The following is a 19,197-nucleotide window of genomic DNA, read 5'->3' on the forward strand; positions in this document are numbered from 1 at the left end:
AACATGGTAAAGCTTGCTGTTCAATGTAAATATATGTGCTCTCCATCTAAAATGAGATTCAGGGTATTCAGGGTACACATGTAAACCCGCCTGCACTGGGATCACACTGCAATGGACACAGGTGCGTTCTTAGAATGGCTTACAAGAATGGTTAAACCATTGATATTTTATTGTGGTATTAAACACTTGAGTGCATTTTGCCATTGGAGCGCCCATCACATGTGTTAAGAGGTACTGTGGTGATGTGGTTGTGGAGGGCTGGTCCCCGATAGCAACAGAATAAGTACATATAAAACTAGAACGGGCACTCGGTAGAGCGCATATATTTGCATATCACAAGATTGGGCATTGAATTATGAACATTTTGGCATTAGTTGCATGCCAATTGGATACAAATTTACCGCGCTATGGTAAAAAGAAGATTTGGACCTTTTCGTGACCTTGACCTAAACCTTTGACTTGATCGATCCCAAAATCTAATCAAATGGTCCCTGGATAATAACCAATCATCCCACCAAATTTCATGCAATTCGGTATAATACTTTTTGAGTTATGCGAATAACACGCAAACACGCACGCACGCACGCACGTATACAAATAAATACACGGCGATCAAAACATAACCTTCCCCATTTTCGATGCGAAGGTAACCACATCTTGTAAATTCATCGGGTTACAGAAACAGAAACACACCCATCTTCTTCTTCAAGGTCAGAATGTGATGCAACACACCGTTAGCTTTGCAGTGACACAGCTATATATTGTGAACATGAACAGAAAATAACACACACACAATTTAGATATCTACACACTTCAGACCCAACGCCACTCCAACTAGAATTCAAGACGTATAGATATATAAGAAACGAGAAAAAAGCAGCAGCCATCATTCCGTGGACTCGTCTTATACATTAGAGTTTCACATTAGAGTTTCACCTCACGTAGCCGTGTGCTTTAATTCCTGCGAGAGTGTGCGCAGCATACTGTCGGTCTCTTCTTCTTCCCGCATGCTAATGAGCACGTACCTGTCAGGCAATGGTTGTGCAGGATGCCGCCTCAGGTCAGTGCTTGCTGCCAGAGGAAGCCTTGCCGTGGCTGTTCATTCGCGCGCACACCTGTATGCTGTCCCCGCTCTCTGTCTGCAGCTTGACATTTGGTACGGTGAAGATAGAAGACACTGCGGGGGGGGGGGGGGGGGGGAGAAGAAGATTTTAGAATGAGTTGTTAAAAAACAGAAATGTGAATATTTTGTCGGCAGCGTGAGTCTTTTTTTAAGCAGGCGTCAATTAGACATTTACAGATGTCTTTCAGACAGTTGACATTGCATGTGCTGAGTTTTAGATTATGCCCATTTTAGTTATGCATATTTATCGCAAGAAGTGTATCACATAAGGATTAACAACAACGACAGAATCATTTGTAAAAATTTTTTTTATGTATAACTAGGAAGCGATCTATTCACTATTGTACATTCTCTATTGTACATTTATTAATTCATGAAAATAAAATAAATAATAATAATAATTAAATAATAATAATGAATAATAATAAAATAAAATCAGGACAGATTATCTTCTCTATGTTTTACATCACATCATCATCACATGTCATCTCGCTAATAGCGATTTATAATCCTGTTACATTCATACAACGTAGTCGCAGCTACAGGGAGCAATTCACGGTTCAGTGTCTTGCTCAAGGACACATCGACTAGGGCGGGAATTGAACCTCCAACAACCAATCCAATGACCTGCTACCGACTGACCCATAGTCGCCATTTAAATATCATTGTAACATCTATCCATGTATTCAGAGAATGACTTTCTTGTGATAACCCTTTCCTGGTGATTCTTTTTCTCAGCCACCATAAGTACATTTATTAAATATGTGTCTCTTTTACAATGTTTTAGGTAAATATCCCAGATATATGGTCTTAAATTTCAAAGATATTTATATTATTAAAAAACGTTTTGTAGAGCGGTATGTGACCACGGGGCAATCCCAGAAAATATGGTAATAGTTTACATTTTGATTTCCAGTCTTTTTTCAATTGTTGTCGTCATTGGTAGAAGTCTCTTTAAAAGCTATTTTAATTTGCGACATCTAACATTTTAACACTATTGGAATATTTTTGGAACATGAGCATCGGAACTTAAGCTCTCAGCAGCAACATGGTTGCGAAACATTTTTCACAGGAAGTTATGCACAGAAAATACTATACGCGATGTGACCCTTGTGTGTGAAATGTTTTAAAGACAGAAGTTCATTTGTCTCATCGGTTCCAGCTGTTATGTTTTTTATTACCCCTTTTCAGTGCAGGAACCTCTGGGCTTCCCGTGACCTGAACTATCCCATAATCCTTTGTGGCTTTGGGACCATGAGGCTCTTTCGTTGTCGTTCTATCATTTCTATGCACTTGAATGGCCTCCTCTACCCAAATACTGACAGGTGTTAGCATAAGTGCAATAGTGTTTGTTGAGGTCGTAAAGGGCCTAACATTGAGCAGCAGATAACTTTTACGAGCTTGCTGTGCTAATGTTATTAGCAAACTAGCATTAGCACATGCATACATTATTACATTCATTCTTCCCTTCTAGTTGATGGGTTGACGTTATCATTTGTATGCTAATGACATTAGCATAGCTGGCTGATGTAAAAAAGACTCACGAGTTCAGAACAAGTTATTTTTTTGCGTTCGGATATTCGAAGCGGAAAGCTACGAAAAATGAGGCGCCGTGATTCGGAGATGTCCCTCGAAACGATTTTCTTTGGTTTCCACGTAATCGTGAACGAGGAAGTATTTAGCCCGCTCAATCACTCAGGAGGTGGATGAGTCAAACACACAGCGGTCATGAGTAGTGCAATACTTGCTTTATTTTTTTACACCAATCATGTCTTAGCACTTTCCTATAACTATTCCCGATGTGCTCTGAAACTAGTCGTCATGGTGATAGGATGGGATGACGCATTAAAACATAATCCTGTAGGTCTGGGTTGTAGGTCTTACTTGGTTGTTAAATTGAGCGATGTAATAGGAAACATTTATTGACATTTGGGACTTATCGTAAACATCTGCATAGAGCTTTATCAAGAGGATTTATTACAGGGAAGGCAGAAATAAAATGATAGAAAAGGTGAAGAGACATCCACAAATCTGTGCCTGCATCCTATGGGGTCCTCCTCGGACACTTGAGAGTCCGACATTTTGTCTCAATTATATTTTCATGATTATTGTGTTGACATATGTTGACGTTTTTGTCACATATGTTTTCACAATTATGGAACTCATCATTCGAACCCAAGCAACGATCTTTTCTCAAACCTTACTAAGTAGTTCTGTTGACTGAACCTAACTGAGTTTACTGCATAGAAGGAAGTACTTTTTTAATAATTACGTATTCATGTAACCAGAGGAATGTGACGCGTGATGCTGGCATTCGTAAGGAAAACACAGGAAACACAAGTAACTATTCGTAGGAACCGCTGGGTAAAGATAGGTTGTTGTGTCACGTTACCTAATTTATAGTTAATTTCAATGAACAACCTTCCGAGGAAGCGTAATCAACACATGCTTTTCAACCATAAAAGACGTGACCACATGTGTGCTGTGACACCATACTGTAGGTCCTGGCCATGGAGGAGTCCAAGCCTGGAGCTCTGCAGCGGGACGCTATGATCTTGGGAAGGCGTGCCTCGCAGATTGAACACCCGTGAGGCAAAGGCCCATGTCGGCATCGTAGAATCTAAAGCTATCCAGCTAGCCTAAAAAAGTTATAAACATTAAAACTGTTGGCCACAAGATTGCGACATTTTCCTAATGCTACGTTCACGCCAAAAGCGTTGTAAATATTCGCAACGCTTTACTCGCTTGACCATTTGTGGCTTTTTTTGTGTGATTCACTTCATTCGTGCCTTAGAGGGGGCGGGGCTTATCTCTGTGGCTTGTCTCCGTAAAAACAGTTGGCATTTCCACCATCCACCACGGAATAACTAACCACTAGTTATGCGTCATACTTATTCAGGACATCCCACAAACGTCGTAACATCTAACGCCCTCGTGTTTGGAATAAGTTTAAATATTTCAACCATTCGCGTCCGTACGTTGACTTTGCATGTGATCTACTCACGCGAAAAATTTGCAACGCTTTTGTTGTGAACACAGCATTAGTTTTAAAGTTTAGGATACGTTTAAATCGTAAGTCTGAGGAAAATAGCCACTGCTCTACTCCATTAGATCATCGTGGTTTCTGCTTATATTCTGGGTAATATTAGGAGATACAAAGTTGTTTATTACGCACTAATACCTATTGGGGGGGGAAATGGATTTAAATACTGGCTCCATATGGAAGGAGCACATCCTCCTCAGTAAATAGGAAATAAAGGCAGCACAGGATGGACATCTGCTATATCTGAACACTTTCTTTCCTTTCAATTCCAGATCTATAAAAGTCCAGAGAGACGTTGACCTTTTTCTTTCCCCCCCCTTGAGTCTTTTGCTCACTTCCTTTACTCCCAGGACACCCACACACCCACTGAAAATCAAATGAAAAAAAAAGTCACAATCCAATCCAAACAGTACCAGCAACCTCAGGAGCTCTTATTGTCTCAATAATTCTGCCATTGCGCATGGTAATCTGTCTGAGTATTGTCTGGATAAACCCATAACACACAGGACAATAGAGCGCACAGTTGGCCGTAGAGGAGATACGCCTCATCCCCGCAGGGATAACATGGATAACGTTCATTTGAGAGGTTTATCAATTTCTCCACCATCTCTGACATGTTTATTTGTATTGCCGCGTGCATCCTCTGTGGGTATACTGGCCGTATTGGGTGTTGTGAGCGGTACGGCACGCTTCCACTGGGCTGCTCCCACTGGCTTCCAGCCTCTACTTGGCGGAGGAACATGATTACCATGCTGTGGTTGTAGTCAAACACTCACAGCTGGAGTAATTAGCCACTTCTTTATCTACATTCATTTCTCATTTGCATAATTTTGACACATCCTTCCCCCCACAAAAACTGAAAGTGGCAAATCCACACACGCACACACACAAACATAATTTGTGTTTATCTACTTCTGTCCTCATTTTAGGAATCCGTTTTAATTCACTCCTATTCTTCCCTCAGTCACTCTGCTGCTTTGCCTGTGTCACATGTGTGTGTGTAGAGAGGGAAGAGAGAGAGAGAGATAAAGGGATAATAGAGAGAGCAAGAGAGAGAGAAAGAGAGCGAGAGAGAGAGAGAGAGCATGACAAGAATCTAAATGAGCCATCTCTCTTCTCTCCCTCTCTTAGTGACCGCCGCTCTGGTTCTTTTCAGACGTGTCAACCTGCTGGGTGCTGATAACAGGATTAATAATGCAGAGAAATCTTAATCGGCTGGAATAAAAAATAAAAGAAAGAAACTCTCCATTAAAATTGCCACCATGTCAGTATAACAGCTTAAGGGATTGGTGATGTATAGCCTGTAGGAATAATATGCACGTCATCTCTGACATGCCTTCATTCAATAACACAATTCTGTGGGATTAATTGAAATACCGCCTCACTGTGAAGCTTTGGCTCGAGCTTAAAACACATAAAACAGTATTAATAAAAACATATCTCATCTCAAAATGGTCACAAATGAGTTTTACATTATCTAGAAATGTGTCCGATTTGTGCGTAACTTGCAAACACATTTTCCAATCAACACGTAAACACTACTACAACATTCTTTTCTCATATATTTACAGATGCCCGCTGCGTTTATGGGCTTGTGGAAAACTGGGACATCTGGACTTTTGGAGAAAGCAGTTGTAATTTTAAAGTGATTAAAAAAAATAAAAGTGTGTTGATCAAAACCCTGTTGGTTGTGTGAGATACGTACACTGCATACATGTTTAATAAAGCCGTCTTTGTTTATGGTTATGGTAACTGATGAAAAGCCAACAATGAGGTATCGTGCAAATACAGCTGATTTTAGTGAGTTAGCTGTGAAGTTATTTGTAGTCGGTGAAAGTCACCGAGCTGTGTGAGCCTACGGTAATTGACATGCTTATATATTTATATATATATATATATGATATTAATGTTATATGATATGATATGATAAGATATGATATGATATTCCTTTATTCGTCCCACAGTGGGGAAATTTCAAAAATCACAGCAGCGGTGCACATCAGAGCATCAATGAAAATAAATATAAAACACAAAACAAAATACTAAAAACTAAATACTAAATATACAGGGGGGAAATTAAGTAAAGTGCTGAGTAAAGTGCCGAGTTTGAAAAGTTTAAACCCAAACACGAGGGCGTTAGACGTTTGTGGGATGTCCTCAACAAGTATAAAGCAGAACTAGTGGTTCGTTCTTCAATGGTGGATGAAGGAAATCATAACCGTTTCCACGGAGTAAAGCCACAGAGATAAGCCCCGCCCCCTCTAAGGCACGAATGAAGCGAAAAGCCACAAATAGTCAAGCGAGTGAACTCACGCGAGTGAAGCGTTGCTTTTGGTGTGAACGCAGCATAAGACTAATGAAGCTGTGAAGATGTATTGAACAGATAAGACGTGTTTGTGAGGGTTTTTTTTCCGAGCGCCTCGCTGAGCTCCAGACGAGAGGAAATGAAACTGAGCAGAGGTCCGGCCGGGCTCCCCGTCACAACAGAGGATTCTCTGAGTGAACAAACACAACCCAAGGTCACTCTTCTCTCACTCTTTCTTTACAGAGGCAGAGAGAGAGAGAGAGAGAGAGAGAGAGAGAGAGAGAGTGGAGGAAGAGGATAGTGAAGGATCCCAGAGGGAGAAACTAAACAGAGGAGTCAAAGCCAGAGAGAGACGTGTTATTTTAGGAACGCAAACGGGATATTTTGCACATTTATAGATATTGTTTGACTCGTTCTCGATGCAATTACATTTTACGAGTGAGCAGTTGCTATTTTTTCCGCTTACTTGCAATTTATCGTCCCAGATGTGTTTTCTCAAAAATTGCGAATGGTTTGTACGGCCATAATAAAACCAGATTTTCTCCTCAACCACAAGGGCTATTTGAATAATGTCAACAATATAATATACAGGAAAAACACAAGTGATATGAGTTAAGATGTGTGTAGAGCAGTTTATGTATGACTGGTTTATGGTTGATGATAGAACACGTGAATAAAAACGAAGAAAAAATATATTAAAACAAGAAAAACTTCCAGGATGAATATCCTTTTAAAATTACAATATTTAAAGCTTTAAACTATACCATTTAATAGCACAATATGTAATATGTCTCTGTGCAAAGTTTGACAACATTATTTTCTTATTTTTTTAGTTCAGGCGAAGTTTAGGCGAATCTCCCAATGGAGCATCTATGATTTTTTTTAATGATAGTGCAATTTTCTTATGTAACACAGTATTTATTTACTTTTATATCACTAATGGTGTTCAATTTGTCCACATAAAGGGGTTACATGCAGTAAATAGATCAAAATATTGCTCTGTAACCTCAAATCATCATTAAATATTGGCATGACTATTTTTTTCTTTCCAGATGTTCGTCTTAGACCCCTCCTTCTAATCGTATGAGTCTATGGGCTAAGAAAAGTAAGTCATATCTCAGTTTTTCCGCGGTGACATTACTTTGGGAATGAGACAGAGTGGTTGATATTTTGCTGAAAACTTTGTCTGGGAAGATATTTGTGGTTTCATAGAATCTGTAGGTTGTAAGTGTCGTGTATTTTCATATTACTCTTAAAAGATACAGCTAGTTTATAGATCTGAGGCCTGCAAGGCCTCAAGCATATTTGGAGGGAAAAGCTCTTTTGTCATCAAGCTGGCGCGACAGTTCACAGCAGGGAACGGCGCCATAGATCCATATTTGGTGGCCAACGTGCCGGAGAGGAAGGGGGGCTATGGGGATTCTTTGGGGAGCCTATAGAATCGAACATGAGACCTCCCCTCTGTCTCTTGTCTATATAAACTGTAAACACACATATCTCCGTTGAATTCCTGATACACGGACCCGTGGATTCCCAGCCGTTCGAACGAAGCGTCTGTTTTTACTTTGTACTTTGAAAGAATAAACTTCGTATTCTTTGAGTGCTGGGTCCCTCGATTCTTCTTTTCCAAACAAGTCCTCATTCAAACTGCGCCGGCGAAACCCAGAGGAGAAAAGATACAACAAGTGGCGTCTACGAACAGTCACGTGTGAGAATACTCGGGGACGACAAACACGGTGAGCATCTGCTGACGTCATTGAGATGCTGGTTCATTAAAGTGCAGTCTGTGTGTGAGCCGTGGTTCAAGAATAATTTCACCGTGTCGAACGATATTTTTATTTTTCCTGCATATTTGAGTGCGGGGAGGAAGTGTGTGCGTTTGAATTGAGAGGGAAAAGTTTTCGGAATAAAGTAATAGTGGTAAAATAGCGAATGTTATTGAGGTGTATTAATTAGTAAGTGCAGTTATCCGAAAATAAGGCCTTTGATTTGTTTTAACGTTAAGACGCGGGAAAGTTGATCGCTAAAATAACATTGCGCGTAGTCAGGGAAACAGAGATAAGTAGTGCGACGTGTAGGCACATTGCCTGATCACGTTTGGAACAAAGGGAATAAGAAGAGTCATAAGGTTAAAGGACCTAAAGCGACGTGTAGGCACATTGCCTGATCACGTTCGGGACTAGGGGAATAAAGAGCGGGGATGCTTCCGGCGGAGAAATTGCACCCTGAGTGTGTGTGTGCGCGCGAGCCTGCTGTGTGTGTGTGCGTTGAGTTGCTGTGTGCGGGTGTGTGGAGTTTTTCAATAAACTCTAAATCACGCCGTGCATTTTTATTCTATAAGAGAACGTAAAGACAAACGTGAGTTCCCTGAAGAGGAGACTAACTAGTTAATAAGATCGTCGAAATAAAAAAGACAAAAAAGAGTAGAGGACTGACTCGTGCTCTCGCGAGAGTCCCACGGGGAACGAACACGTGGTGGTCGACTAGTCATCGCCATCTTGTGGGCAAGCATCCTCATCTCAGTCCTTACATCCGGTGCACGGGTGGGGGGAACGGGGTGAACGTGTTGGGTTACACAGATGGAAGCCATGCACAGGGGAGAACACAGTCTGTTAAACATAAGGTTACATGCTGATAGAACCTAACCATTTCATATTTCTGTTCTTTTACTCATTTTATGACGAATGAGATTTGAGAGAAAAGAGGACAAAGAACCAGTTAACACCAAGGGCCAGGCCGGGGGCGTGGCCACTGACGTTTGGCACCACCTGCTGGACAATCTGCAACAAAAGGCCGGTACATGTTTCACTCCACAAGCTTTTTCATTTGTGTTGATATATTCGAGTCAAAGTCAGATATTCATGATACACATTGTAAAGCTGCGTACAGTGGTGAAACTGTAGAACATTGATCTAGGTAAACACATGAAGGCTTGGCGGCTGACTGATCAAGTACAAGTTTAATTAAATTGGGCTACATAATAGTTGGTCGAAACTCGGCTGACAAATACGGTTTCATTTTATTTACTTAATTTTTAATTTGTTCATTTTAATTTTAATTTTTAATTTGTTCATTTGAATCTTTAATTTTATTTTTAATTTGTAATTTAAATTTTTTATTTTTTATTCTAATTATTTTTATTTTTATTTTTTAATTTTTTTATTATTAAATTTTCATAATTTTTTATTTTTCTTTTACTTTTCATTTTTCTTTTTCTTTATGTTGCTTTGCTTATGTTTTTATGCAGTGTTTGTTTTGATATGTGCTGAATGGTGATTCAACACGGACATTGCTAGAAGAGTTCAAGACCACATTCGAGGACAGTGGGCAAACCTCTGCTTGACGTTTGGTGTCAGGAACGAGGGTATGCACTGGCTGTGTTGATTAGCACATACATTACTCAAGGTTGGGCCTGTGAGCCTTTGGTATTTTGGCAGAGACAAATCAATCTCATTAATAAAAGGGGGGAGTCTGGATTTGATTAATTCGTTAATTGGTTGATGGATTAATTCTTGTTGATTTGATTAATTCGTTAATTGGTTGATGGATTAATTCTTGTTGATTTGAGTAATTCGTTGATTGGTTAATTGATTTGTTTTTGTTTATTGATTTCTGTTAATTGGTTAATTGAAGTACTTTGAGCTTGCGATAAACAATACAATAACAGTAAGAAAGCCGTCATAATGGGAAAAAATGTCACCAAAGAGCTAAAGGTATCTACTCCAGTTGATGTAGTACAGAAAAACAATCCTTTGGTCAGCGGCATCGCAAACATCGCAAAGATATCCAAGAAATGGTCAAAACGATGGCCCCAGGTTGACCAACCGTGGCCCAAGGAGGGGACACTCAACCCAGACGTGATTAACGTGATGAAGGTACTTGTGTCCACATACAAGGCAGGCGAAAAGAAAGGCACAAAGGGAGGAAGACGCAAAGAGAAGAGACTGGTGGAGCTTGGCATCCTTCAGTTATTTGAAGAAGAAGGACAGAAGCTCAGGAATGCTACCATCGAGAAAAGAGATAAATACGCGGAAGAAATAGAGCAAAATACGAAACAAACTGAGAAACTGCTGACCGACACCGATCCAACTTTCTCACATATGAATCCAGTAAAACGCCATGAAGAAGAGAAGAAGCCCAAGATGGTTTATCCGCAGCTACCAGTGATGAGTCAGAAGGGATCTTATCTGGTCAGAGACAGTGAGGACCAAATAACCGAGAGAGGACGAGCGGAGACAACCATAACAACGTATCCAACATCCGGAAGGAAGAAGACAACTGACTGGGAGACTGAGGTCGATTGGGTGGAATTGAGAGATGAAGAAATCGACGAGAGTGATGAAGAAGAGGACGTGGGGGGATACGATCCTAAAGTCAAGCGGACGCTGGCTAGAGCGGAAAGAAGAGGAGATAGAACCACTCAAGACAATGAAGAGGAGGGCAGCGATGAAGAGGATACACAGAGGACTGTGAGAGAGGTTGAAGTAAGCATCGACCGGCTTCTCCGTGACTTGAAGAAAACTGAAAGACAAAAAGAACAAAGGAAGCTGATAAAGCAGTTGGAAGAGTTGCAGATACAGAAGGAAGATTTACAAAGAGAAGACTCAAGGCAATCAGGCATGAAGAACAGATTGCGAAACAGTCCACGCCCAAGACAATGTGCCCAGTGATCGTCCGAGGCCAGAATCTGGAGTATAAGCCATTGCTGAACACCGATATGTCAAATATACTGGAAAAACTGCCCATTATTCAAGACGGAGCACATCCTTGGATTGCAAAACTGGAAGAAATCATGATTGGCTCACAGCCAGCGATGGGAGACATCAAAAGACTCCTGGCTAATCTCCTTGGGGTCCACGGCATGGGAGAAATCCTAGAAAAAGCTGGACTGGCGCGGTACGTGGGAACGGCTGTAAATGACTCAGAGCTGTTCGCGGCAAGCAGAGGTCGCTTTAGGGCACTAAAGGAGACATTTCCGACAAATGTGCATCCCGACAACATCTTGATTGAACCACTGGGAGAGGCTGAGAACCCAAGAGCCTATGTGTCAAGAACCCATCAAACATGGAGGAATGTCACAGGGAATGATCCGGATTTGAGTCGCATGGACCAGTCAGTGTTGAGAGGCAAGATCCTGCTGGGTTTGCCGCTGCCAGTACGAAGCAAATTGGCAGAAGTGGTTGCGCTTGGGAGCATGGAAAGAAGAGTGTACACTGATCATATTGCACACCAGGTGGAGCTGTACAGGAAGAAAGACCAGGACATCAAGGGTCAGGAACAAGAAACCCTCAGGAAATTGAACAATATACAACTCGTAGAAACAAAGAGGACAGAGAGGAAGCAAGCGTTGGTTATGCAGAGTCAGGCACCACCAACTCAACCTGTGTTGACATCAGAGCCATACCAGGCCCAGTTCCAGCAGCTACAGCAATCTCCAGTAGCTCCCGCCGCCTTCTACCCACGGGCAGATTACAACCAAGAACAACCCTGGAATGGCAGAAATCAAAGAAATCGCGAAGAGGAGGACGGTATAATCCCAATTCCCAACAGCGTTCAGGCAGATACTTATCGTGGAGCCCTTGGCCATTTCGCCGGGAGTGTAACCAAGGAGATTTCAGAGGAAATAATAGAGGAAATCCCAGAGGAGGATACAGGGCCAATCCAGGACCAGTGAACCCTGACAGAGGCCCGGAACCAGGGCTATAGAGGTGCCCGGAAGACTCGAAGGGGAGGTGCCAGCTGGTAGTATCAGGCCCGGAGAAAGATCCAACGATAAAGGTGAAAATAAATAATCGACCATTGGAAGTGATGGTAGACAGCGGAGCGGCTTTCACCTGTATTCGGCCTAAAGATGCTACACATCTCCCCATGTCTGGCCAATGGATCCGGACAATCGGGTTTGAGGGAGTAAAACAGCTGATCCCTCTCACAGAGCCAGTTGATCTCAGCTACCAAGAAGTAAAGATCAAACTACCCATATTGGTCTCTGAACAGACACCTATAGCGCTGTTGGGAAGAGATGCGTTATGTAGGTTGAAGTGTACAATAAAGTGTACTCCAGACGGCTGTCTGGTTGAAATACCAAACGATATCTTTCATCAATCAGTGATGAAAACAGAGACGGAAGCACCTACAGTATTCTGGATCGGAAACCTCCAGGAAGACCTTGTGGCACCTGCCAAGTTGTGGGAGAAATTTATCATCGCCAACATGCCCAATGCGAAACTTCCAGAGAATCCACTTCACTGCACGCCAAAAAATACGCCCAACCCAACCCAGAAGAATGGCTAAGCCACCAACCAAAGCAAGTCCAACTCAATTCAGGCTGCATAATTGTGGGACCACAAGGAGCAGCAATGAAGATACACCGGGACGACTACGTGAACAGAGAGTTTGATATCACAAGGAGTGTGCCGCATGTGACCTTGTTGGTAAATGAGGAACACACGCAGAAGCAGATAGGAGAAATGATGGCAGAAGCTGAAGAAGCTGTGTTCACACCCCTAAAAGAAAATCAGGCCATTTGGAGGAGCGAGGATCAGCGATTCATCAAGATTATGATCTCGGCTCAAGGACGAGGACAGCCACAAACTGCGAGGATGACACACGAATCAATTTGCAGTGTCAAACTGGACTCGGATGCATTAAGAGAAGAGATGTTACAACAAGTTCCAGAAGATTTATGGGCGACATAGTACTGATATTGGACTGGTAAAGTCAGCCCAACCAGTAAGAACTGAACTCAGACCAGGAGCCAGTCCACCTTGGAAAAACCAGTACCCACTGAAGGAAGAGGCAATCCGAGGAATCGCACCACAGATTGAAGGACTTCTGAAGGCAGGTGTCTTGAGGATAACACAGAACCCCCAGAGCAACACGCCTTTGTTGCCAGTGAAGAAGCCAGACAATTCTTATCGTCTGACACATGATTTGAGAGCAGTGAACGGGCGCGACTTTCGAGCAGAGGTGCCAGATCCACACACCTTGCTAGACCAAATCCCTGCAAACGCGTCACACTTCACAGTGGTAGATTTATGTGGTGCATTTTTCAGCGAAGAGAGTCAAGGCCTATTTGGTTTCACATACAATGGACAATCATACGAGTATGAGAGACTGCCACAAGGTTTCAAACACAGTCCTCACATCTTCAACAAAATATTGAAAGACGATTTGGTCGGGATAGATCAGGTGATACAAAGTACTGTGATTCAGTACGTGGATGACATTATCATTTGTTCAACTGATGAGGACACATGCCATAAAGACTCAATTAAACTGCTTCAAATACTGGCAGAGAAAGGACACAAGGCCTCTCTGAAAAAGCTACAATATTGCCAGGAGAAGGTGGCATATTTGGGCCAACAAATCACGATGGGACACATCTCTGAAATTCATCTGGAAGCCATTCGACGGCTCCAAAACCCAGAACAGTCCGAGAGATGATGACATTCCTTGGCATTGCAGGGTATTCCTCAGCGTGGGTTGAGGAGTATGCCAGCTTAACGGGACCGTTGAGAGCTATGATCAAGGACACTGGAAATGCTAAACTCCACTGCAACCTTTCTTGATGGCCTTTGGGCATTTGAAATGACAAAAAGAGATTGCAGGAGGCTTGGCTCTTCCCGACTACTCCAAGAATTTCGTGCTATATGTATCTACATCCATTGGGGGTAAACATACATGTGCAGTCCTTTGTCAGCCAACAGGGACGGGAACAGGGCCTCAACCTATTTCCTACTACTCCACTGCTTTTTCAGAAGTAGAGTTAGGACTACCACTATGCTACAGGGCAATGGTGGGGGTTTCTCTAATGTACAGTAAAGCATCATCAGTGACCATGTGACAATTCTTACACATCATAGTCTCAGAAATCTTTTGAACTATGGAAAGAACAATTTGACTATGTCTAGGCTCAGAGACTATCATAGGCTTTTAGAGCAGGAGGATGTCACTGTGTGTCACGACAAATCCAGCGGAAAATTTGCCAACTCCAGAGGAGATTGTGTTCATGAAGCAGAGAAATACTCCAGACTGAGGTCGGAGTGAGGTGGACCTGGAGTATTCCTGTTATCGTATTGGAGACAAGTTGAGTGCTGGATACGCCGTGGTGAAAGCCCAAGGAACCGGATTCACTGTTGAAAAAGCTGAAGTGATACCACAGCCAGCTTGCAGAGCTCATGTGTCATCTGTTTGGATCCGTATGGAAGAACCGAGGATTCAAGAAAACGGATGGGTCTCCAATACAACATCACGCCCAGATCATGAAACTGCTGCACGCTATGATGAAGCCCAAAGAAATAGCGATAGCCAAATGTGCAGCACAAAAGGATGCTTCAAAGATTTCAAAAGGAACAGGCAGCCAAAGCAGTCACAGGAGCAAACAAAGTGGGCAAATCCTGCTCGTCACTCATGAAGTGAAGACAAAATAACACTCAAAGATGTAATTTTGATACAGGAAGCCGCCCGAAACGGACAAACAGCTGTGGGTAGAACTTTGGAGAAATCATGAGGGACTGATAATCGCACCACCGGACTTGTTGGGCCTAATGATTCATGAGGCGCATGGTATGGCTCACGTGGCAGGGGAAGTCAAGAGAAAATCACAAAGGAATATGGTTTCTATTTGCTTCAACAGATTGATTATGTTGTCTAAAAACAATGTTCGAGCGGAGGACGGTCCCAAGAGGTCATATGCAGATAATATCCTCAGACAATGGGAAAGAGTTTGTGGACAAAACGGTGAAATTGATCTTGCAAAACTAGGAATTAAACAAGTCAAGGGATGTGCGAAGAATGAATGGTGTTCTGTCAAAATATGTCAGCACACGGGTTTGAATTTCCGCTACGCACATGACACCGCATGAGTTGGTTACAGGAAGTTTAGAAGATGAAATGATATGGTTAATCTACATAAAAGAATATCCACATATGTTTGCAAGACAGGAGGGACAAGCAGAGCTCAAGAGCAAACCAGGAACACAGTGCAGACTGGAGACAAGGTGTTCGTAAGGTATTCGGTGATTCGCAGTACGGAACCGCGTCCAGGTCAAGGGGTCAGTGGTACCACTTATCACATTGTGTCAAAGCACCTGAGAGCCTGACAACGATGCGGAGAACATGCGCCACAGGAGGATGCGAAGAAGATAATGTTGATGTTCCTGGATGATGCCGGAGACGTGCACAGGAGATGGGCAAGAGAGGTGGGGGACAGAGGGGCCGGACCCCGTTAGAAAAAAAAACCACCAAAACGTTAAAAGGACCAGGGTTGAAGTGACCTTGGGAAAGTCAGTTAGCCTGCAAGTGCCCCGAGTAGACAGAAGAAACGGAACGAGTTGAGTTGGGAAGATAGAAGATCAGGGAGATTACAAGTGTTCTTTACGACTCACCCGTTGGGGGGAAGCGGCCGGTTTTAGGAGTTCACATAGTATCACTAGTGATACTGAGAATAAAGGGGAATGCATCCCCAGACAAAAGCTGTAAAAATAGAAGAGCCATAAATGCATAAAGGAACGATATGTTTTATAATTTTACATTTACTCATAAAAGTGTTAATCTGTGTTGATGTCTGATTCGTGTCTGTTGTGTATGCAAGGATACTGGTCGTCTCTTCTGTCATTCTAGAACTACAGGGAGACAACATTATATCAAACATGAACAATACCAGTGGCCTACAAGACTCTGGACAAGGACTGGTGGAACAACCACCAGAGTCAAGACGCCCTGAACCGAGTCCAGCTGCTGAAGAGCTAAAGTGTTACATACTCTTGTGTATTCTTGTAGATTTGTCATTATCTTTCTTGTTTAGGTGTTAATTGTGGGGACGATATTTTCTGTTCGGAACAGGCAGGAGGAGGTCTGGGGAAAGGTCCAATGGGATGACCAGCCGGACCCTGGACATCATTAAAAACCATTTCCCTACACAATTTGCTAAAACCTTTCTGATTTCAGTGGTATGGAGTTTAATTTAGGGTCGCCTAGGCAGAGGGACCGTGAAATAATTTTCCTGTCTACATTGCTAAGATAACTGCCTGACAGGTTTTTCAATTTCACATGTAATACTTCATTTTACACCACTTTTACACTAACTTTACTGAAGGACGGGTGTATTTTGTCATGATAATACACCTGTATGTTTGCATTGATTGTTTGTTTATTGGCGAGTCTATCAAGTATTTTCATATTACTCTTAAAAGATACAGCTAGTTTATAGATCTGAGGCCTGCAAGGCCTCAAGCATATTTGAGGAAAAGCTTTGTCATCAAGCTGGCGCGACAGTTCACAGCAGGAACGGCGCCTAGATCCATATTTGGTGGCCAACGTGGGAGAGGAAGGGGGGCTGGGGGGGGATGGGAGCCTATAGAATCGAACATGAGACCTCCTCTGTCTCTTGTCTATATAAACTGTAAACACACATATCTCCGTTGAATTCCTGATACACGACCAGGATTCCCAGCCGTTCAAACGAAGCGCCTGTTTTACTTTTGTACTTTGAAAGAATAAACTTCGTATTCTTTGAGTGCTGGGTCCCTCGATTCTTCTTTTCCAAACAAGTCCTCATTCAAACTGCGCCGGCGAAACCCCAAGGAGAAAAGATACAACATAAGCTTTGCAGAGAGGCGTAGCATCATGCTACCGGGATGACAATTAATCATTTGTATAATTTGGAAACAGTCTCACAGTTGTTTTTCCAAGTCATTTTGGTCAAAATGAGTCATTCCTTGCTGGTTGAATTGTGTTTGAAGCATCTACAATTGGCTTATGTGGCATTATTATTTTCGTTATTGATTCACATTAACACATGCATGTGAACCCATGAACGACATACGGAGGACCTAGTTTGCAACCCGTGGGCCAGAGAAGGCCAAACTAAATAAATGAACCACATACATTTATAAATGTAAGTCAAGTTTTCTCATTTTGAGGCACAATAAGACACAACAAACAAATCATCAAATTCAATCAATAATAATAATTAATACACAAAATACTGTTCTACTCTGAGCTAGTATATACTCTACTTTACTATTACTATTATCTTTATCTGTACTAATATACACAAGTCTATTGAGTGACTGGTGTGAGCTCCAAATAGTTGTTTACAATTGGGCGAAGTTGGATTGTTGAAAGAAGCTGACAGATGTTCTGGTCTGCAGCGTAACCACAGATGTACAGACTCCCTGGATCCCTCCGGAACGCTCAGACACGCTCGGGCAGGATGAGGAGCGGCTTTGTTTTTTGAGCTGATTCATGGACCTTTATGCGATGATTTCAGAGACAATGACGCACTCAGTTAATGTCACGCTGAATCGGAATAAGTTCATCACATCTGTGCGTTTAGATTTGATTTAACTCACAGAGTACTTTTCATTTTTAATGCATATTGTGCGCTGAGGGTTTTGAAGGACTATTATCCTCTATGAGCTGTGTGTCGCAGCTAGGTGTCGTCACAACTAAGTAGTTTTGTTGCCTAAAGCGAAGTCTGTAGTTTTGTTTCCAAAATGTAAGTGATTGTGTTACCTAAACCTAACGAAGTAGTTGTGTTGCCTGAATCTAACTAGGTAGTTGTGTTATCTAAACTTAACAAAGAAGTTTTGTTATCTAAACCTAACTAAGTAGTTTTGTTATCTAAACCTAACTAAGTAGTTGTGTTATCTAAACCTAACTTAGTAGTTGTGCTATCTAAACCTAACTAAGAAGTTTTGTTATCTAAACCTAACTAAGTAGTTGTGTTATCTAAACCTAACTAAGTAGTTTTGTTATCTAAACCTAACTAAGTAGTTGTGTTATTTAAACCTAACTAAGTAGTTTTGTTATCTTAACCTAACTGAGTAGTTTTGTTATCTAAACCTAACTAAGTAAGTTGTGTTATCTAAACTTAACTAGGTAGTTGTGTTATTTGTTTCGTAGTTGTGTTATCTAAACCTAACTCGGTAGTTGTGTTATTTGTTTTGTAGTTGTGTTATCTGAACTTAACTAGGTAGTTTTGTTGCCTAAATCAAGCCAAGTTGTGTTCTGTGAAGGCAGAAGTTTATTGTGAAAAGATAAACATGCAACAAAATGAAAATTGACTATCATTGGAACATTTCTTTTCACAAGATATCATACAAAGTGTTGCATAACAATATGTTTTTTGTCTGATTGTCTGTGTAGTTGGTTGTTATGCTGTTACGTCATTTTTATTTATTTGTTGTTGTTTTTGGTTGTCTGGTGTAACTTGTGAAAAATTAAAATAACATGATTGAAAGAAAGAATATGTTTTAATAACACCGCCACACACCTGTCCCTATGACCTCATATCGTATCATCACCACCCTCCTAACTGCCATTAATTGATCTGCTGCCCCCTGGGGAGGTGTGGCCACCCCTCAATAATAAAATGTGCTCATGACGCCCAACTGTCCGGGCGGTGTGTGTGTTGCACACAGCGGTGTGTGTGTGTTGCACACGGCGGTGTGTGTGTTGCGGTGTCATGCTACGTACTGTCCTGCAGCTCCCAGAGCCGCGGAGGAAGGTTGCTGAAGTACTCGTGGTTCAGCGCCGCCCGGGCTGACAGACGGTTCTTTGGGAAGCACTGGAGGAACCTGGTCGCCAACTCCTCGGCATGGTCCACATAGCCCAACCTGACGCGCACAAACACACATGATGAGGAACGTACACACACACACACACACACACAATACATATACAGAGATACATCAACTCTACTTCATCCGGATCAAACCTTGA

General features: G+C 42.0%; 1 protein-coding gene across 2 annotated transcripts in view; it reads right to left on the minus strand.

The window, feature by feature from the left end:
- Positions 1-19,197, minus strand: part of cdk14 (cyclin dependent kinase 14) — a 201,210-nt gene that overhangs the window by 54,657 nt on the left and 127,356 nt on the right. For both annotated transcript variants that reach the window (XM_056433736.1, XM_056433737.1), the window contains 2 exons: positions 18,952-19,091; positions 1,026-1,177 (listed from right to left, as the gene is read on the minus strand). In XM_056433736.1, coding sequence (XP_056289711.1) covers positions 1,062-1,177; positions 18,952-19,091 — 256 coding nt within the window. In that variant the 3' untranslated portion in view covers positions 1,026-1,061. The remainder of the gene's footprint in view (positions 1-1,025; positions 1,178-18,951; positions 19,092-19,197) is intronic.

This window comes from Pseudoliparis swirei, chromosome 16 (assembly GCF_029220125.1).
Source record: "Pseudoliparis swirei isolate HS2019 ecotype Mariana Trench chromosome 16, NWPU_hadal_v1, whole genome shotgun sequence".
NCBI classification, from domain to species: domain Eukaryota; kingdom Metazoa; phylum Chordata; class Actinopteri; order Perciformes; family Liparidae; genus Pseudoliparis; species Pseudoliparis swirei.